This window comes from Rana temporaria, chromosome 5 (assembly GCF_905171775.1).
Source record: "Rana temporaria chromosome 5, aRanTem1.1, whole genome shotgun sequence".
NCBI lineage: Eukaryota > Metazoa > Chordata > Amphibia > Anura > Ranidae > Rana > Rana temporaria.
In genome coordinates, this window is record NC_053493.1 from 281,139,921 (window position 1) to 281,163,015 (window position 23,095).

Below are 23,095 nucleotides of genomic sequence, written 5' to 3' on the forward strand. Positions count from 1 at the left end.
TCACGGTAATGTAAACATCATTTTTGACAGCATGAGGCATGTGATAGGTACTCTTTTTGAAAAGATCTGGGGTCCCAAATCCCCACAGACCCCCAAATCCCTCCTCTGCCCTTAAAAGCATTTGATCACACCAAGATTGGTGTGTTTGAATGCTTTTAAGTTTTACACATGGAACTGTTGCCTTGCAGGTAAATCGAAAATGATGTCAGGTTTCCATAACTGAGAGCCGAACAAGGCCTATCCGGTCTTTATTCAGCTCTCTGATCAGCTGGTAGAAGTGCCGACTGGTTGATCGGGACTCTTTGGAGATTCCCAGGAAGGAAGGCGGCTTGTAAAAGCAGTCCAGCGGCTAGTTAGCCACTAGGATTGCTGTTAAAAGCCGAATGTGCCCTGGTACAACCACTTGAAGTCCAGTGACATACCAGCAAGTGAATATTATACATTAGTCGATTTTGTACAAAAATTTGGATGAAAATTCTCAGTACATTATACAAATGTTGATCAAATATAGTTCAAACATTCATTGGCTTTTAACGTTCCATAAATAGTCCAAAACCTTTTTTATTTTTTTACAAAAATCAATTAAAACATACAAAAAGATTGTGCCCCATAGACACTAATTGAGCGGATATTTGCTTAGTGATACCAAGAGTTGGTTCTTATGGTCTATCACAACAGGTTTATCCATATCTACTCAACATGTTTCACAGTAATAATCGCTTCCTCAGAAGGGTTTAAGAGAAAAATGATCTGTAAAAAAACAGTGACAGTTATGATACAGAAACACAAAATTCAATATAGATAGTTGAATATGTCTAGACATATGCCTCGTTTCCATTGAGCGGATCGGTTCGGTACGGTACGCTTTTTTGGGTGTTTCCATTATGAAAGCGTGCCATAAAAGCGAACCGTACCGGACCATTCTGGGTCCTGCTTCAGATGTGGGGCCATAGAGAATGGAACGGTTCCATTAGGGCGGACCTACAAATACATCTCACTGATTGGTGGATGTGCTAGGCTTTTTTTCTAAACCTTGCATGGTCCCGGATGGTCCGATTTGCAGTGGAAATGCTCTGCAGAATAGACCGGACCATTCTAACCCGTTCCATTCTAAGCGACCCGAACCGATCCGCTCAGTGGAAACGAGGCAATAGAGACCCAGATATGGAGCCATGTAGAAGCTTACCCATCACCCATGGAGATGGACAGCATGTGGAACACCAAAGGGCAACATCTCTCTTGGCTGGTCTCCTTTGGCATTCCACATACTGTCCATTGCCGAAATAGAACGTACAGTACTATATAACTGCACTTTCCTTTTCCTTTTTCTTTTGTAATGGAATTCCAGATATCAGGAAGACAGGGTTCTTGTAGTTGGCAGCTGTTCATTGTAACCGCAAAAAAAAGGGGTGTCGTTTTCTACTGATTATCTAATGAAACATTTTCAGCCATTTTTTCAGAGAATACACTTCCATGATCTTGATTGCTCTTGTTCGACTTTTTATGTACACTTTAAATCCTGGAATGTGCTAATGCACAAATGGTTACCAGCTACTGTGGATGCCATCTCCAGCGACCATGGAAGCTGAATGTATATTTAAACACTCTGCTATCTTGGGGATATAGGGCACTCAAGAAGTAACGGAAACTGATGTGCTGTCTAGCTCGAGCGAGAATTTAATTTGTTTGCTTCTGGCCACATGTTTTACATCTAGATCTGGCACAGCCAATTACTTGAATTCTACATGATAAGAAAAAAATTACCGGTTGTTTCAGGTTCATTTCATTATTTTTGTTCCCCATAGTGAGGAGAGTTGCTCCTAACTGCAGAATCCAGTATCATTACTGTAAACGAGACTATATTGAAAAATATATAGTTCAGCGAAGTATATTGTACCGTTTTACTTTTATTCTATGAACACTCGTAAAAGTCAAGCTACCATGAAATTGTTTTTTCCTTTCTTATCAGATCATTTCATCGTTTTATGTGGAATGGGGAGGAAATGCTCTTTCCTATATGGGGAAAGGTGTCACGAAGAGCACAGTATTGTGCTTGCTTCACTTGTCCCATGAGATGACAGCTCAAGCCAGGAACACGGTGAGGAATGGAAATGGTGTTCTTTGTTAGCTGGAATGTGTGGCAAGAGGCATCCATGTGATGCCAGAAACATAAATGTTACTTTCTTTCCATCTACTTTTAATGAGTCCCCCTTTATAATGTTATCTTTTTCTTCCAAAATATGATTTTTCTTAAAAAACTGAGTCATTGGCGGTCCTGCCAAAAGTACCAGTAAATATAAAAAATATAAATATATATAGATTATTTTTCCCCAGTGCTAAAGAATTATGTTTGTTGACAACAATGGCTCAGCGACTTGGTTTACTCAAATATCTTCATCCTTTAAAATGTCTTTTCTACCTATCTGATTATGTGCAGATGGCTGTTTGAAACTGTATCTCCTTTGAGGCACTGAAGCAAAATACCAATTAATTCCTCCTTATGGCATACTTTGCTTTTTTTTATGTTTTGCAGCTTTCTTTTGTTTCTTGCATCTTTTGGGCTTTTTTTTTTTTTTTTTTTTTTTTGAACTGCGTTATTTTGCTTGTTATGTAAAATATTTTTTATTTAATATGTGCTTCCTGGGTTGTTATAAGTTCATGAGTGTAACAGATGCACAGCATTTGCAGAAGTGCTGAACATACAGGTGACCTCATAATACAATAGCTATCCTGGCAGTTGCAGTAGATTGTAAACTTCCAGTTTTAGAACAACACCAAATGACGTTGCAGCCTATTGAAGGCACTAGAAATAAAAAGGCCTTTGATGACTATTTAAACTAGTCTGGTTCCAGCTGCCATTTTAATGTAGAAACAAGAGAAAACATCTGTCTGATAACTCTTTTCCTCTATGCCAGCTTTATAATATTTAAATTCAGTAAACTTTTTTTAATTTCCAGGCATATCTTTCTAAATCTAAAGGTAAAGCCAAGAGTGGGCTATGCAGTGGTGTGAGAAGCTGTTTCTTCTAGAGGACCTCATGTGTAATCCCCATACTCTACCAAAGGACAGCTTATCACACCACATGGTTCATAAAAATACATTTTAGGGCTCTTTCACACGGAGCAGACCGTTTCCGGGTCCGCTCCGTGTGTCTCCGTCGGCTCAGCGGGGGTCCCCGCTCAGCTGTCGGCAGATAGGGCGGTCCCCGCACACAGTGCAGGGACCGCCCTGTCTCTGCTCCGCTCTGCCCTATGGGGAACCTGATGCAGACGGACCGTCTGTCCGTCTGCATCAGTTCCGCTCCGCCGAACAGAAGAAAAATAGGGTTTCTTCCGTTCGGAAAAGCGGATCCCGACTGACGCGGACGCTAGCGGATGCTCCATCCGCTAACGGACGCGTTCCCATAGGGATTCATTACAAGTCCGTTAACGGACTTGTAATGAGCGGACGAACGGTCCGCTAGTGTGAAAGAGCCCTTAATAGTAGGAGTTCAATAAATGAAATACGTGTATTACTGTAATAGTTACTCTGCAGTGGTTGACAAATTACAAATTCCTGTGGTTTTCCTACAGAAGAAACCAACCTTCCCCAAGCTTGGGGTAGAGCGTCAGCCTACGTAAAGAGAAAACAATGTTTGCTTTTTTTTCACAACAGCAGCACAGATCAGAACGGGATTAGTGTTATGTGCACTTAGTACCAATTGGCTATTTAAATGTTAAGTTGTAGTGATAATTTCCTTTTACAGTGGAACCTTGGATTACGAGCAAAATCCGTTCCAGGAGAATACTTGTAATCCAAAGCACTCCCATATCATAGCGATTTTCCTTATAGAAGTCAATGGAAACTAAGATAATTTGTTCCGCATTGACTTCTATTGCATGCAATACCGCATATGGCCAGAGTTTGGGGGTGTCAGAGAGACTCGGGAACTGAGTATTTCCACATGTTTACGAACAGCTCCGAACCGTTCCGAGTGTCACCAGCACCCCCACACCTCGGGCTAAATGTGGTACTGCACACCGCAGAGGCTTGAATCCAGCTCGATTTGCGAGACAACACTTGCAAACCGAGTCAGGATTCAATACGCTCGTAAACCAAAGTTCCACTGTACAGTATCTTTGCTCTCTCCAAATATGCTACGTCCTTCTCCCAGTGGTGGAATATAATAATGTATTCAGTATGCAAAAGGTTGCAAAATGATAACACAGCACCTAATTTAAAATATTTCCGTCAAGAAATCACAAATTTTGGAGGGTGCTAAATATACAGGTGCATCTAAAAAAAAAAATTATTTCAGTAATTGAATTCAAAAAGTGAATCTTGTATATTATATAGAACATATACAAGACTAGACCAAAAATTTGTGGGACTTTACATGTACCTTGCAGGGTTTAATAAATGCACAAACCAAGAAGATTTAATAGAAAAATAAGCAAAATTGTATTCTACATATACAGAAAATTAGATAAAAAGAGTTAAGTTTGGTTCATATATGATCTGCATGGGGCTCACAGCAGGGGGCCGGTGCGTGCTGTTCCGCCATTACAGGGCCGATTTCAGCCTGAATTTTGGGCTGCAAAATGCACCAGACCTGCTGCAGCGATATGTGAACCGGCTCCATAGAGAGTCGGTCAAAATCTCCTCCTATTGCAAATTGGATGCGGGATACCGCATTCAATTCACAATGGTGTTAACCCAGCCTTAGAGCCAAAATTGGTCAAAAACAGTTACAGTTAAGTTGTCCACGGTGTTGTTATCCTAAATGAGAAATCCAAAATGTTGGCCTACACGTTTCGCAGGGTAACTCGCTTGATCAGGGTGTTTGATTAAAGCACAGCTTTTATCTATACTGTAATGATATCCAAACATGTTATTAGTAATAAATTCTTGTAAAAATCAAAAGAATTGAATATTGCAGTAATGTTGGCTAATAATATCATTTCATTTATAGTTTTATTAATTTAATGAGTCTGCCTATTGGGACGTAAGAATAAAATCATAATTTTTACAGGTGAATTTTTTAATATTCACCTAGAGTTCTTTAAGTATTTAAATAATAAATAAATAAATATATATATATATATATATATATATATATATATATATATATATATATATATATATATATATATATATATATATATATATATATATATATTGGTTTGTTCTTCTGTATAAGGTGTATATATGCATTTTACCTTAGAAATGTGCCCTCTTTTCCTCCCTCCCTGTGATTTGTCACATTGCATATAACAGGTTTTATTATGTCCCAATGGGCAGACTCATTAAATTATTAAAACTAAAACTAAAATGAAATGTGATCTTATTAGCCAACATTGCTGCAATATTAAATCTTCTTAATTTTTACAAGAGATTGTTACTAATAACATGTTTGTATATCATTACAATATACATATAAACTGTACTATAATCCAAGTCCCCGATGATGCGGGTTACCACACAAAAGCGTAGGCCAACATTGGATTTCTCATCCAGGATAACAACACCCTGGACAACTTAACTGTAACTGTGGGCCAGATTCACAGAACAAATACGCCGGAGTATCTACTGATACTCCGGCGTATTTTCAAATTTGCCGCGTCATATCTTAATTTGTCATTCACAAACTAGATACGACGGCTTTTGGCTAAGATCCGACAGGCTTACGGCTTCGTACGCCTTCGGATCTTAGGCTGCAATACTTCAGCCGCCGCTGGGTGGAGTTCACGTCGTTTTCCTGCGTCGGGTATGCAAATTAGCTTTTACGGCGATCCACGAAGCTACTCGCGTGCGTAACGTCATTTTTTCCCGTCGCAAAGTTAAGCAATCTTTTTCATTGCTTAACTTTACACCAGCCATGTTAAAGTATGACCGTCGTTCCCGCTTCGAATTTAAAAAAAAAAATTTCGGCGTAAGTACATTACGCACGTCGCCATTCACAAACGCGTCAGGGCGCCGTAATTTCGCGCAAAGCATGTTGTGAAAATTGCGAACGGAGCATGCGCAGAACGTTCGGCGCGGGAGCGCGCCTAATTTAAATGGTACACACCCCATTTGAATTAGGCGGGCTTGCGCCGGACGTCTTTATGATACACCGCCGTAAGTTTACACGCAAGTGCTTGATGAATCAGGCACTTGCGCTGAGAACTTGCGGCGGTGTAACGTAAACACGATACGTTACGCCGCCGGAGTTTTCTGTCAATCTGGCCCTGTGTTTTCAACCAGTTTTGTCTCTAACTCTTTATCACATTTTCTGTTTGTGTAGAATACAATTTTGCTTATTTTTCTTTTAAATCTCCTTGGTTTGTGCATTTATTAAACCCTGCGAGGTATATGTAAAGTCCCACAAAATGTTGGTCTAGTCTTGTATATGTTCTCTCTGGTAACTGTGAGGGTAATTATCTCACACTTCCCCCCCAACCTCTCTACTTCATGTTATTTAGATTCATTACATACAAGTGATATATTTCAAGCATTTATTTCTTTTAATTTTGACGATTATGGCTTACAGCTAGCGAAAACCCAATATTCTGTGTATCCAAAAATTATTAGAATACTACTTAAGACCAATAAAAAAAAGGATTTTTAATACAGAAATGTTGATGTACTGAAAAGTATGTCCATGTACAGTATAATATGCACTCTGTACTTTGTTGGGGCTCATTTTGCATGAATCGCTGCATTAATGTGGCATGGCATGGAGGCTTACAGTCTGTGGCACTGCTGAGGTGTTATAGAAGCCCAGGTTGCTTTGATAGCGGCCTTCAGCTTAACTGCATTGTTGAGTCTGGTGTCTCTCATCTTCCACAATACCCCACAGATTCTCTGATTTAGGTCAGGCAAGTTTTCTGGCAAATCAAGCACAGTGATGCCATGATCATTAAACCAGGTATTGGTACTTTAAGCAGTGTGGGCAGGTGCCAAGTCCTGCTGAAAAAAATTAATCGACATCTCCATAAAGCTGGTCACCTGAGGGAAGCATGAAGTGCTCTTGACTTTCCTGGTGGAGAGCTGCACTGACTTTGGACTTGATAAAACAGTGGACCAAGATCAGCAGATGACATGGCTCTCCAAATCATCACCGACTGTGAAAACTTCACACTGAACCTCATGCAGCTTTGATTTTGTGCCCTCTCCACTCTTTCTCCAGACTTTGGGACCTTAATTTCCAAATTAAATGCAACATTTAGTTTCATCCAACCACTAAGCAACAGTCCAGTGCTTTTTCTCCTTAGACCAGGTAAAACGCTGCTTATGTTGTCTCGGGAGTGACTTGGCACAAGGAATGTGACAGTTGTAGCCCATGTCCTGGATACATTATGTGTGTTTGCTCTTGAAGCACCAACACCAGCCATAGTCCATTCCTTGTGAATCTCCCCCAAATTCTTGAATGGTCTTTGCTTCACAATCCTCTCAAGGCTGTGGTTACCCCTGTTGCTTTTGCACCTTTTTCTATCACATGCTTGTATACAGCACTCTGTGAACAGCCAGTTTGTTTAGCAATTACCTTTTGTGACTTACCCTCCTTGTGGAAGTTGTTAATGACTGTCTTCTGGACAACTGTCAAGTCTTCCACATGATTGTGTAACCACTGAACTAGACTAATGCTGGCCATACACTATACAACAAAATTGCCAAAATGTGGTCATTTAGACCGTTTGTTCGTTTTTTGGCCAGTTAATGTTTCCGAACTGCCTTACACTAGGTATATGTAAAAACAAACAAAAATGCATTCATTTATGTCCACTGAACAATTTATCAGTCATTACATGATGACACTATCGTTTGCGCTCATGGCCAAATGTTCGTTTTTCGAAAATGGGTTCGGCCAATTTTTCGTATAGTGTATGGCCAGCATAAGAAACCATTTAAGGGCTCAGGAAACCTTTACAGGTGTTTTGAGTTAATTAGCTGATTAGAGTATGATACCATAGGTCTTCAGTATTGAACCTTTTCACAATATTCAAATTTATGAGATACTGAATGTTGGGTTTTCACTAGCTGTAAGCCATAATCATCAACATTAAAATGAAGAAATGCTTGAAATATATCACTCCGTGTGTGTACCACATCTATGTAAAATATGAGTTTCACTTTTTGAATTATGGAAATAAATAACATTTTTGATGATATTTACATTTTTTGAGATGCACCTGTATATTATTATTATATAGATTCAAAAAAAAATATCTATTGAGTATCTCAAATTGGAAAATTAAAAAAAATAAAATAAAAAGTGCTACAATTCTATTTATGTCTATAGAGACATCATTGCAAAACGCTGCCATGGCGCTTCTAGCCAACTCTTTTTTTAAATAAGCAAATTTGTCACATACATTCCCACCAAAATTCACATTTTGTAACCTTGTCATCATATCTAAAAATGGTCTTTGTAAGGTATATTCATCACTGTATATAAAATATACTGTATTTATCCCTGAAAATCGGGGACAAAGCAGGGGTGCGTGTTATACGCCGATAGAGTACCTCAGAGCTGTCATCTCCTCTCTTTCGGCTCCTATGCCGGCATGTGTTATATGCCGATAAATACGGTAATCATTTTCTATACTGAAATATTGTTCTGCAGTTGGCATGTATTTGAAGGCCATCTCCATCTAAACCTTTTTAGTTCTATATTTACAATTTAAGAGGTTAGAAACTCTGTCAGGTTTTTTTAATACTGCTAGGGAAGATGTGTGTTTACGCCCTCTGTCATCTCCAGGCTAAGAATGTGTGGAAAAAGAAGAGAGATGATGATAAAAAACCTAGCAATTCTAAACATTTTCCATGCTAGTCAAATCTAAATATATATATATAGCAGAGCTGTGACGTGTTGTGTTGCTACAGAAACTCTGTGTACCTCCATCCAAACAGATATTTTAAAATACTCCATTCATACTCAATAATCACTCCTACATATTTTCTTTGTTATTTTTTAAGATGAAGTTTTGTCTTTCAGGACTGGGTGCCTCTTTGGTCTTTACCATATGATCATGGTACTGAAGAACAAGTCATATCACGGCTGGGTTTGGAATGGTTGATTCCTTTGTGGGTAGACAGAGACCCAGAGGTTAGTGCACTTTACCAGGCCATCAATATAAAATCATCACTTTTTTTAATTTTTTTTTATTGATTACATGCATTTTTCTGTCTACATACACCAGCATATAATATGTACATATTGGGGGTCATTTACTAGAGGCAAATCCTCTTTTGCACTACAAGTGTAAAGTGCACTTAGAAGTGCAGTCACTGTAGATCCAAAGGGGGACATGCAAGGAAAATAAAAAAACGGAATTTTAGCTTCCACATGATTGGATAATAAAATCAACAGAGCTTCCCCTCGTTTCAGATCTACCCCTCAGATTTACAGCGACTGCACTTTCAGTGCAATTTCAAGTGCACTTTGCGAAGTGGATTTTATTTTCATAAATAACCCCCACAGTCTCATCTCCAGCTTTTAACTGCAGTGGCATTGCTGGTCAAATCTGATATTAAAGTGGTATTTAAAATTGTTGTAAACCCTTGTGTTTTTTCACCTTAAAGCGGTTCTCCACCCTAAAGTGGAGTCCCGCTGATCGGAACCCTCCCCCCCTCCGGTGTCACATTTGACACCTTTCAGGGGGGAGGGGGGTGCAGACACCTGTCTAAAGACAGGTATTTGCACCCACTTCCGGCCACACGCTACGGGCGAAAGACGGGCATTCCGTCACATCCCGTCTGTCGCCCGTTGTGTGCTGGGAACACTCGGCTCCCAGCACACAGCGTGTGAGCCAATCGGCGGGCGCAGCGCGACTCGCGCATGCGCCGTAGGGAACCGGGCAGTGAAGCCGCAGCGCTTCACTTCCTGGTTCCCTGAGCGTGGATGGAGGGGGGAGCAGCAGAGAGACGAGCGATCGCTCGTGCTCTGCTGCGATCAGCGCTGGACTCCAGGACAGGTAAGTGTCCTAATATTAAAAGTCAGCAGCTGCAGTATTTGTAGCTGCTGGCTTTTAATATTTTTTCCCCGTGGCACATCCGCTTTAATGCATCCTATGTATTAAGGTGAAAAGACACCTTGCAGTCACTGCCCCCGAGCTGTTTTTACATACCCGAGCCCCGAATGTCCGTGGGCGCGATCCCTCGTTGCTTTCCCCAGATCTTGTCGGCTCTTCATTGGATAGATTGATAGTGCAGCCATTGGCTCCGGGTGCGGGGCCGAATCATACAATCGGTGGCTATGGATGCCAATTGTATGGCACGGAAGCACGCCCGCAATCTAACTCGCTTCCCAAAGGGGGTTGGCTCTTGCAGGGAGGAGCCACGAGAGCTACCGTGGGACCCCAGAAGAGGACGTTCGGGGCCACTCTGTGCAAAATTAACTGCTCAGTGGAGGTAAGTATGACATGTTTGTTTTTAAAAAAAAATAATAGCTGAACCTTTACAACCCCTTTAAACGAAAATGTTTACTTTACTGAACAGGTAAGCCTATAAATATATACAAAGTCTTGCCTGTAGGTGCCTTGTAAACGGCTTGGATTTGCATCATGTAGTAGATAATACATCCGATGGAGCATTCAAATGGTCGGATTTTCCGACAACAGCTTAACCTCACACAATTCCCATTGTAAAATCTGATTGTGTGTACAAGGCTTAAGTGTAAATGCAGAGAACGCGATGGCAACACAATGATGCACATGTGCAGCAGTGACGTCAGCGCCAGAGGTCTCTGTTTGGCAAGTCTGTTATATTAGCACATTATGGCATTAACCTATGGCCGATTTTTTTGTTTTTTTTTGTTTATTACCTCGTTAAAGTTTCAGGTAACACATAAAGTTTGAGATTTAGCAATGTAGATGGGACTGAATTAGGCAATTGCTTTTAGGTAAAGTGTTCCTTAGAAAAAAACGAAAATCTGTGAACATTTATGCTATACATGCACATTTCCCCTGGCTTTGTCCAAAAAAATGCTTTTCTTTATCGTACATCACGTGACACAGAGCGGCATATTCATTACTATATGGGTTATATGGAGTACCTTCAGGTGTTGACACTGGCAATCTCAAACAGGAAATGCCCCTCCCTATATAACCCCCTCCCATAGGAGGAGTACCTCAGTTTTTACGCCAGTGTCTTAGGTGTTAGTCATGGTTTAGCTTGCCTCCGCATCCTTGGGATTAGGTGAGCTACCGGTTCTGTCCAAAAAAGCCTCAGCGCTAAAGTGGTCAGTAACCGGACCCCAAACCCTTGGGGTATAGCCCATAATGCTTTTCTTTTTAGAGAGCTGGACCCTGGGCCCAGAACTTAGAAACCTTTGGGTGCCTAATGTTTTCTGTTGCCAGGGTGCTATATGGGCCCAGGACAGTGGATCCTTCATAGGAACCCAGGGCCTGAAGGTCTAGACATCCCCACGGAGATGGGGGAAGATTGGGCCTCTTGCTTGGCAAAGTCCTGCGGCATGGAGCAGGTAAGTGAGGGGAAAACTTGCGGAACTTGGTTCTTAGCAGGTTTTTTCTGGGGGGTCACAGGGGACATGCCTAAAGTTATGCACTGCATCTGGCAAACTAGTCACATATCATAGAGATAGGATGGCTCTATATGTATTATTCCCCATAAGATGTGACCTCCCTTGTAGTGTTGGAAAAGCATTGAGTGGGGCCTGTGTGATATAAAAGTATATGTGTGTGTCAGAGAGCTGTGCTTACCTGCAAGCCTCCAGGCGATGCTCCATTCAGTCTTCCTCCTCAGAGCCTGCAAAGCAGGCAAAACGCTGACCTCCTCGTGGTTCCAGGCTGCAGGCTGCAGTTTGCTGGAGCAGAGAGGTCCCTTCCTCCCAAACCCCCCCCCCCCCCCCCCCTGTCGGGAGGGGCATTTCCTGTTTGAGATTGCTGGGGGGGAAGGGCGGGTCAGTGGCTTAAGGAAGGGGCGGCCCTTCCTTGTTTGTTCCATACAGCATTCAATACTTTGGAACTGGGGAGGAAAGACCAGAGCGGCAGCACGGGGCGCCGAGGACACACAGTGGCCAGAAAGGATATTGCAGTCTTCAGAAGACTGTTTTTCAAGCCTAGAAATAGGCTGTTTCTTTTCCATCTCATAGTTTTTCTTTGCAATACTACTCAGGGGGACAGAATGTTTTTTCTTTCCTGGATTTGAAACAAAAACGGAAAAAAAAAAAAGAAAAGTCATCTAGGGGAGAGGAAGCATTTTTTATCCCCCAAACAGGTGTTTGGGCAATTAACTTTTATAGTTCCAAATACCAATATGTAGCAGGTGTACCTCGGTATTGTACCATGGCATCCGGGTCAGAGGGTACAAGAGGTGGGGATTCCCCCAGAGAGTCTGAGGTCTCGGACAAAGTTATGCCGCTGCTTTCCCCACAGGGAGCCTTGGGGCCATCGGGATCTGGGGCTGGAGCTGGCGCGGGTCAGTCCAACCCTAAGATGGTCACGGACGAGGTATTACTCACCTCTTTAAGAGAGATGGAGAAAAGAATGGGAAAAAATGATAGCCACAGCTATGCGGGGCAGTAAACGGATTAGATCTCCGTCGCCCGAGCGCGGACCCTCAGAAGAGGAGGTCCTTTCCTCATGGGAATTGGACGACCTCTTGGACAAGGACCAAGTAGGTTCAGGGATCGAAGATCCGGATACAGAGGAGTCTGGAGCAGTCTCCCAAGGGGAGAGCTGGTGGATTCAAGCCTTAACGGACTTGGTCCATAATGCATTCAACTTGCCAGTACCAGATCTCCAGGTATCTTCGGTTTCAGCTTTGGGCTCACTGAGGGCGCCTCAAAGCAATGCAGTATTTCCGATCCACCCTCTACTAGAGGGAGTTTTGTTCCAAGATTGGAACAAGCCAGATAAAATCTTCTTACCACCTAAAAGATTCTCTGCCCTATATCCTATGGAAGATAAATTTTCCAAGAAATGGGCTACTCCTGCAGTGGACGCAGCCATCTCATGTATTAACAAATCATTAAACATGCCCTGTAGAAAACATACAGGTATTCTAGGATCCAGTTGATAAACGCTTGGAAGCACTACTTAAGAACTCCTTCACTACTGCAGGGGCAGTAGTACAGCCAGCTGTGGCTGCGATTGGGGTTGCTCAAGCATTATCGGATCAAGTTAAGCAGATGCTTAAACTTATTCCTGCCCAGCAGGCAGAAGAATTTTCGGATGTCCCTAGGGCCATATATTTTACAGTAGACGCAATTAAGGATTCTATCCAGCAAGCGTCACGTTTATCGTTATCCCTTATCCATATGAGAAGACTCTTATGGTTAAAAAGCTGGGAGGCCGAGCCCCCATGCAAGAAGCTCCTGGTAGGGTTCCCCTTCCATGGAGGACGACTCTTCGGAGAAGACCTAGATAAATACATTCAAACCATTTCAAATGGCAAAAGTACTCTCTTGCCAACTAAGAGGAAGTTTCAGGGGCCTGCGTTTAAACGACAGTACTCCCCTGGGCAGGGGCCCTCTAATGCCAAACAGTATCGACGGCCTCCTGCGAAAGCAAACTTCGGCTTCAACAGCAAATCACAAGGACAGGCTGCTAGAGGCAGAAAGCAGTGGGTTCGCAAACCAGCAAAACCAGCCCCCAAGCCGACCTTATGAAGGGGCGCCCCCACCCACGAAGGTGGGGGGAAGGCTGCGACTCTTTTCAGAGGTTTGGGAAGCCAGCATTCCCGACGAGTGGGTACGGTCTTCTGTGGCCACGGGCTACAAATTAGATTTCCTAAGGTTTCCTCCTCTTCATTTCCAGGAGTCGAGGATTCCAAACGATCCGGAGAGGGGAGCCGCATTAATGTCGGCATTAAATCATCTACTTTCCCAGGAAGTAATAGTAGAGGTACCAGTCCTGGAACAGGGGCTAGGTTTCTACTCCAACCTATTCATCATCCCGAAGTCCAATGGAGATGTCAGGCCAATTTTGGACCTAAAGATGGTAAATACATACCTAAAGATCCGCTCATTTCGGATGGAATCCGTGCGGTCAGCAGCTACCACACTCCAAAAGGACGACTTCATGGCGTCCATAGACATAAAGGATGCCTACCTTCATCTTCCAATTTATCAGCCACATCAAAAATATCTACGCTTCATGGTGGCTTCGCGTCACTTCCAATTCGTGGCGCTTCCCTTCGGGTTGGCTACGGCCCCCCGGGTGTTCACGAAGGTCCTAGCTCCAATCCTAGCCAAACTAAGGATCCAAGGGGTCACGATCCTAGCATACCTGGACGACCTCCTAGTCATAGATCACTCGTCTCCCGGCTTGGAGCGAGCAGTGGTCCTCACGGTCCAATACCTCGAGAAGTTCGGCTGGGTCCTAAATCGAGAAAAGTCAGCTTTCCTGCCCACAAGGCAGTTGGAATATCTCGGCATGAGATTAGACACAGAACAACAAAGAGTGTTTCTACCTCTGAGGAAGGTCAAAGCCATCAAGGAATTAATCCTACTGGTTCTAAGCAAGAAGGAACCGACTATTCGCCTATGTATGAGGTTACTAGGCAAGATGGTGGCCACATTCGAGGCGGTACCATACGCCCAGAGCCACACTCGCATCCTGCAGGCAGCCATCCTGTCAGCATGGAGCAGAAGGCCACAGGCCTTGGATATCCCGTTGCCGCTCTCATCAAGAGTCCGACAAAGTCTGTGTTGGTGGTTAGACCCTCAGAATCTACTGAAGGGGAAGTCTTTCAGCCCAGTGGCTTGGAAGATAGTGACCACAGACGCCAGCCTGACGGGCTGGGGAGCAATTTTGGATGGTTGCACTCGCCAAGGTACTTGGGCAACGCCAGAGAAGCAGTTGCCCATCAACATCTTGGAGCTCAGAGCTGCTCGACTAGCCCTCAGGGCTTGGACGTCAAAATTGCAGGGGTTCCCGGTGAGAATTCAATCAGACAATGCAACGGCCGTGGCATACATAAATCACCAAGGGGGAACCAGGAGTCAAGCCGCTCAGAGAGAGGTGAGCTTGATTCTCCTATGGGCAGAGGCTCATGTGCCCTGCATATCGGCAATATTCATTCCAGGAGTGGACAACTTTCAGGCGGACTTCTTAAGCCGCCAGACTCTTTTGCCGGGGGAATGGTCTCTGCATCCACAAATCTTTCAAGCACTCTGCCAAAGATGGGGAGTGCCGGACGTGGATATCATGGCATCGAGACTCAACAAGAAGCTAGACAGGTTCATGTCCCGCTCAAGGGATCCGATGGCCTGCGGAACCGATGCGTTGGTTTGCCCTTGGCATCAGTTCAAACTTCTTAATGCGTTTCCCCCGCTCCAGTTACTACCCCGCCTGCTGCGCAGGATCCGGGTGGAGCACATACCAGTCATCCTGGTAGCTCCAGCATGGCCCAGAAGGGCATGGTACTCACTAATCTTAAGGATGGTAGTGGGAGACCCTTGGACTCTTCCTCTACGGCCAGACCTGCTATCGCAAGGTCCGATCCTCCACCCTGCCTTACGGCATCTAAATTTGACGGCCTGGAAGCTGAATCCCTGATTCTCAGGGGTAGAGGTCTGTCTCAGAAAGTAATCTCTACCCTAATCAGAGCCAGGAAACCGGTCTCTAGGGTGATTTATTACAGGGTCTGGAAGGCCTATGTAGGCTGGTGTGAGTCCAAGCGATGGCTTTCTCGCAAATTTACCATCGATAGAGTATTAAGTTTTCTCCAGCTAGGAGTGGATAAAGGATTGGCATTAAGCACAATCAAAGGACAGATTTCTGCTCTGTCAGTGTGGTTTCAGCGGCCGCTGGCCACCCACTCGCTGGTTAAGACCTTCCTTCAAGGGGTCTTACGTATTAAACCTCCAGTTAAATCCCCGCTTTGCCCGTGGGATTTAAACCTTGTTCTGTCAAGTTTACAGAAACAACCGTTTGAGCCGTTGGCTGAAATTCCTTTGGTTTTACTGACAAGGAAGTTAGTAATTTTGGTCGCCATAGTTTCCGCAAGAAGAGTATCGGAACTGGCGGCCTTATCCTGTAAGGAACCATATCTTATTTTTCATAAGGACAGGGTCGTTCTCCGCCCTCATCCTTCCTTCCTACCGAAGGTTGTATCCAGTTTTCATTTGAACCAGGATTTGGTATTACCATCCTTCTTCCCTAAACCTACTTCCAGAAAGGAAGGGTTGCTGCATACCTTGGATATCGTCAGGGCCATGAAGGCCTATCTTAAAGCTACAAAGAAGATCCGGAAAACAGATGTGCTGTTCATATTACCGGATGGGCCCAAGAAGGGGCAGGCAGCTGCAAAGTCCACCATTTCTAGGTGGATTAAGCAGTTAATCACTCAGGCCTACGGCTTGAAAGGGTTGCCTCCTCCAGTATCATTAAAGGCTCATTCTACTAGGGCCATGGGCGCCTCCTGGGCAGCACACCACCAGATCTCTATGGCTCAGGTTTGCAAGGCGGCAACCTGGTCTTCTGTCCACACGTTTACAAAATTCTACCAGTTGGACGTAAGAAGGAAGTCTGATACAGCCTTTGGGCAGGCAGTGCTGCAGGCTGCAGTTTGAGACCCTCGGATTCCGGGGGCTCCTCTTTTTTGAGTTAAATTTAAAATTTAAGATTATTTTTCTCAACTAAGTTGGATTTATTATGATTTGAGTATTTCTCTAAATTAAATCCTTTTATCTTGGAGATGTTCTCCCTCCCCTCATTGTGAGCATTGCTTTGGGACATCCCATATAGTAATGAATATGCCGCTCTGTGTCCCGTGATGTACGATAAAGAAAAAGGGATTTTTAATACAGCTTACCTGTAAAATCCTTTTCTTGGAGTACATCATGAGACACAGAGCTCCCACCCCTCTTTTTGGGGACCATTTTGGGAGGCATACTGCTTGCTACAAAACTGAGGTACTCCTCCTATGGGAGGGGGTTATATAGGGAGGGGCATTTCCTGTTTGAGATTGCCAGTGTCAACACCTGAAGGTACTCCATATAACCCATATAGTAATGAATATGCCGCTCTGTGTCCCGTGATGTACTCCAAGAAAAGGATTTTACAGGTAAGCTGTATTAAAAATCCCTTTATTACAGGAAAAGTACCTGTTGATCTGTGAGAAATCCACTTTGCTCCTAGCTTCCTGTTTGGGCTGACAACTGCTGCAATGAAATCCAAAATAATGTTGTCAGCCCTGCCCAGTGTGCTTTGTTGGACTACATAACCCCTCCTTCTCTCTTCCATAACATATGGGAAAGGTGTTCAGTAGCCCAAGGGGTGAATGGACTGGTCTGCTAACACTGCTTAGGAAAAAGTGTAGAGTGCACAGAAAGTTAAGTGCTTACTGGATTTCTGGCAGGCCCAGCAGACATTTTTCATGTACTTTTGAAATTTTCAAAGGGCAGAACATGGGTAAATTTGCATGTATTGTAGAGATGTACGGCGTATGTTTTTACCCCGACTTACATTTTGAAATTAAAACCCTTTCAGAGGGCCAGGTTCACAGAAAAAGTACGCCGGAGTATCTGCTGATACTCCGGCGTACTTTCAAATTTGCCACGTCGTATCTTTAGTTTGAATTCTCAAACCAAGATACGACGGCTTCTGGCTTCGATCTGACAGGTGTACGGCTTCTTACGCCTTCGGATCGTAGGTGTAATACTTCGGTGCCCGCTGGGTGGAGTTTGCGTCGCTTTCCGCGTCGGGTATGCTAATTAGCTGTTTACGGCGATCCACAAAGGTACGCGTGGTCGTCGCATTCTCTTACGTCGTCGCTAGTCGGCTTTTCCCGGTGTAAAGTTACGGATGCTATTTCGTGGCTTATATTTAGACTAGCCATGTTAAAGTATGGCCGTCGTTCCCGCGTCGAATTTTAAATATATTTTTTTTGCGTAAGTCGTCTGTGAATAGGAAAGGTAACGCATGTCGCCGTTCAAAAGATTACGTCGGTGCGACGTCATTTCGCGCAAAGCACGGCGGGAAATTTCAAAACGGAGCATGCGCAGTACGTTCGGCGTGGGAACGCGCCTAATTTAAATGATACATGCCCCATTTGAATTAGGCGGGCTTGCGCCGGACGGATTTACGCTACGCCGCCGAAAGTTTACAGGCAAGTGCTTTGTGAATCAAGCACTTGCCCGTAAAACTTGCGGCGGTGTAACGTAAATGCGATACGTTACGCCGTTGCAATTCTATGTGAATCTGCCCCAAAGTCTTTACATTACCGCTTTATTTTGCCAGTACAGCAGACTGTATTTTTCCTCGGTTTAATCCATTTATGAAAGAAGGCTAACAAGTGCAAATAGGTTTTCATTAAATTCTCTGTTTTGATTTAGCCTCTCAGCAATTAATAATTGCTTTACTTCATTAATTTCAATTTTTATTTTTTTTCTTGGTAAAATTATGCAAACCCTTTTTAGCCTTTGAAATTGAGGGCAACAACTAAATCCAAGCGGTTCTTAATATGCCTAGACATTTTGAACACTTTATTGTGAGAATGTCAGAATTCTACCACCTTTCAGAGATTAAAACACAATCTTTTGCTTAACTAAAGTCGTGTGTTCTGCCCGTTCCATTCAGTGTGTTATCTGCAGTTGTGTTACTCCAGTTTTAAATAAATGATGTGATCGGTCTCTGATGTGTGTACTCTTCTTCTCTGTAATGCTCAAGGGAACTGAATGCAAGAACAAGAAGGCAGTACAGAATATAGAATGTATCTTTAATTTACTTGGTAATTAAATGTCATTGACTTGTTTCTGACCTTTCACAGTGGGATCAGCTACAGTGAACATCTGCTTTTAAATTCCTCTGTATTAAATAGCTTAACAAACTTAAAGCTATGGTCTATCCAATTAAATTGTTGAAAAACAAAGTAAAATATTAAGGTTTATATTTAATAAAGGTCAGTTTGAATGTTGTGTGTAGTGATATTTAATGGTATGTTAACCACTTAAGACCCGGACCTTTAGGCAGCTAAAGGACCTGGCCAGTTTTTGCGATTCGGCACTGCGTCGCTTTAACTGACAATTGCGCGGTCGTGCGACGTGGCTCCCAAACAAAATTGGCATTCTTTTTTCCCCACAAATAGAGCTTTCTTTTGGTATTTGATCACTTCTGCGTTTTGTTTTTTTTGCGCTATAAACAAAAATAGAGCAACAATTTTGAAAAAAATGCAATATTTTTTACTTTTTGCTATAATATCCCCCAAAAATTTTGTACCACTAGCATATACATTAAAATGCATGTGGCTTGATGTAACTGCAGTGGTTACAAGCATCATATGGCCTAATGGCACGCTATTTTATTAAGAATATGATCTGAAGATTAATGTATGTATCGTATTTATCGCGGTATAACGCGCTCCCGCGTATACCGCGCACCCCTAAAGTTGCCCCGAATCCTGTGGAATTTTTTTTTTGTACTCACAGTTTTGGTGTCTTGCTCGGCGTCCATCGGCGGCCTCGTCGGGTCCGTCTGCGGCTTCGGGTGTCCTCTTCGTCGGGTCCGGCGTCCTTCTGCGGCTTCGGGTGTCCTCTTCATCGGGTCCGGCGTCCGTCTGCGGCTTCGGGTGTCCTCTTCGTCGGGTCCGGCGTCCGTCTGCGGCTTCGGGTGTCCTCTTCGTCGGGTCCGACGTCCGTCTGCGGCTTCGGGTGTCCTCTTCGTCGGGTCCGGCGTCCTTCTGCGGCGTCCTCGCGTCCTCCCCGCTCGTTTCCGACAATACACGAGTGTACTGCGCTCGGTATATGTCGGCGCAGTATTCAAACTCGGCGCGGGAAAGCGGGTATCGGCGTATACCGCGCACCCACGATTTTGCCCTGATTTTCAGGGGAAAAAAGTGCGCGGTATACGCCGATAAATACGGTAAATCTAATTCAATAATTAATTGATGTAAATTATAGGTTTAGAACATGTTTAAATTCTATCTAACCATGTGTACATGTTTGCCTGACTCGTAAAGGCAGGTCAACGTAGTGTGCTTTTTGTTTTTCTTTGCCTGACTTGCACATGATTAGCTTCTGAATTGCTTCAGGCTTTGCATTCGCATTGAAGCAGTTTAGCTACAGATCTGTGTTCTCGGTACAAGCAAGTTAGGTGCTTTCATAGATGTCATGGATCCATACAGGGATCTGTACATGCCTTTTTGTGCATGCAACTGGCAGAAGCAGTTAAATCTATAAAACTGTCCTGAAAGGAGAGAGTTTTTGCCTGTTTTGCCCAAGCAAAGGCTAAAAGAGTTGGACTAAAGCCTAATACACACGTGCTGAATGTTCGGCAAAATCAGCCGATTCAATAGAATCCAGCAGGCATTTGGCCTGTGTGTACTGCCGCTGGTCCAACAGAAGCCGGCCGGGGCATGACAGAAAAAGGTCTGCTGACTAGATTCCGATCAGCTCTCTCAGTCAATGACAGAGCGATGATCGGAGTGTTCTGGCGAGGCTGAGATGTCGTCCTGTCAGAACACAGTAGCACCACAGGAATTGACACATCGGATTGTTAGCACAGCGGCTCTGACCCGGGAGGTGAGGTTTTTTTTTCATTAAAGTGGATGTAAACCCACTCTCATCCTTTCTAAACTACTGCCATAGTGCTGATCTATAAGGATATACATGCCACCTGTCAAATGTCTCCCCTATGTCTGTTATAAGAACAACTGCAGATTCTGTGGGTGGGTCTGTTGTCTGGAGCTCGGTGAGTGGAATCGTAATGTCAGTAGGCTCCCCGCCCTCCTCTACACTCCCCTTGTCAACATGCATTTTCTCTTGTGTATTCCTTACACTAAATTCTGCTATGATCACTAACATCCAGTCAAAATCCAGAAAAGTAACCACATGACTTCAGAAAAGGAGTGGGGGTGGGAATTAAAAAATAATGCCTGTCTTGTTTGTCAAGATTTATCTCACTGAACAATAAAAGAGGATTGCTCAGAGCTGGATTAACTCTGTGTGGCAGGACTGGGCACAGATGATAGGAAATCTTATACTATAAATTGTGCCAGCAAAAAAAGAAAATTTGGGTTTACATCCACTTTAAGCTTATTGAATTGAAAAAACAAAACAAAAAATTACTATTATGCCACGTACACACGATTGGAAATTCTGACAACAATTTCCAACGGAATTTTGGCTTAAACTTGCATACATACGGTCACACATGTTGTCGGAAATTCCAAACGTCAAGAACACGGTGGCGTTCAACACTACGACGAGCTGAGAAAAATGAAGTTCAATGATTTCAAGCATGCGTCGAATTGATTCCAAGCATGCGTAGGATTTTTGTGCGTTGGAATTGCATACAGACGATCGGAATTTCCGAAGAGCTTTTGCTGTCGGAAAAATTGAGAACCAGCTCTCAAATTTTTCTTGTCGGAAATTCCAACAGCAAATTTCCGATGGAGCCTACACACGGTGGCAATTTCTGACAAAAAGCTCACATCGAACATTTGTTGTCGGAATTTCCGATCGTGTGTACGCGGCATTAGTGTGTACTAAGCTTAAGACAGGCTGAACAGAATTACTAATTTTTTGGAAGTTAAAACCGTTACGTATGCATTTCAACTGCATTTAAAGGTGTGCCCAGAGTTTAGATTTAACAAGTTGCATCCTCATAGATGGGTCTAAAAATGTATTTTCATATGTTTTTGAATATTTATTGCAGGTGAGGTTCACTAGCCTGGGCATTGGATCTGCCTTGACATCGATTAAAGAAGGTTGTGTTACTTTGTCTGACAGTTGTCAGAACATTTCTGGAGGCTTATGGGGGACAGTGCTAAGTATCTTTCTAGACCAGTACGAATGCAGCATGGTGCGCAGAGAGGTGAGTTGTTTTGATTTAGAAGTTGACTTATATCATTAAGATATTCTAACCTGGTTTTTAAGGATTAGGACCACCAAAAACTACGATTTGAGTTTTAAACACCTAACTTGTTAATGAGATCTTAGCCCTTGAGTTTCTGGGTATGCACACCTGGGGTAACTATTACACTCAATTTCTTAACTTTGAAAGTATTTTATATTATGTAAAATTCAACGGGAGCAGCTGTAATACACAAAGGTCGACATGGAAAAACTCCTAGGTTGGTAGAAAGTCAGAAACTATGGTAGGGGAATCCAAAAAGTACCGTATTTATTGGGGTATAGCGCGTACCCCTAAAGTGGACCCGCATTCCTGTGGAAAAAAGTTTTTTGTACTTACAGTTTTGGTGTCTTGTGCGGCCTCGTCGGGTCCAGCGTCCGTCTGCGGCTTCGGGTGTCCTCTTCGTTGGGTCCGGCGTCCTTCTGTGGCGTCCTCGCGTCCTCCCCGCTCGTTTCCCGCGCCGAGTTTGAATACTGCGCCGACATATACAGAGCGCAGTACACTCGTGTATTGTCGGGCAGGCTCGGCAACTCTCGCGCTGACGTCCTGTACGTCCAGGACGTGAGCGTGGAAGGAGCCGAGACTGCCCGACTATACCCGAGTGTACTGCGCTCGGTATATGTCGACACAGTATTCAAACTCGGCGCGGGTATCGGCGTATACCGCGCACCCACGATTTTGCCCTGATTTTCAGGGCAAAAAAGTGCGCGGTATACGCCGATTAATACGGTAAGTGGCTGTCTCAGGGCTGCGACTATAAACAATTTTTTTCGTGTGGATGGATTCTTTCACTTCAGTGTAAACATACAAGAATATAAAATGTTTTAGGAAAATTTAAAGCAAGAGAAATAACAAGAAAACAGTTGACTGCCTTTTGGCAGATACAAGTTGCCTAGATGACTATTTGCTCTAACCTAATTTTGTATGTGTGTGTGTGTTGCATATGTAAAACACATTAAAATATATGAGAGAGAAAAAAAAGCCAAGAATTCCCCCATCTGGGGTAACATTTGCTCATATAATATTAATTTAATGAATGCCAATTACCAAATAATATAACACTAGAATTATTGGGAGCATTGCAAAGGAGAACATGCTGCCATTTTTTTTAAATAGTGTGGAGTCTTTCATTTACAAGATAGTAATGAGAGGAAGTGGCAGCAATTTGAAGTGATGGAGTGTATACAGTTATTTATGTAACTGGAATGTAAATCACATTCACCGAATAGGGCTCTATGGATAGGCAGTTTAATCGTTCTTCTGCATACAGGCCCCAATCACTGCATGTTTGGGTCCAAATCAGGCATAAGTCT

General features: G+C 43.3%; 1 protein-coding gene across 1 annotated transcript in view; it reads left to right on the forward strand.

Moving 5' to 3' along the window:
• The window catches only part of RTTN (rotatin), a 329,764-nt gene that overhangs the window by 183,886 nt on the left and 122,783 nt on the right, over window positions 1-23,095 (forward strand). The window contains exons 30-32 of the mRNA XM_040353902.1: window positions 1,970-2,098; window positions 8,960-9,070; window positions 21,585-21,743. Of these exons, the coding sequence (XP_040209836.1) occupies window positions 1,970-2,098; window positions 8,960-9,070; window positions 21,585-21,743 (399 nt within the window). The remainder of the gene's footprint in view (window positions 1-1,969; window positions 2,099-8,959; window positions 9,071-21,584; window positions 21,744-23,095) is intronic.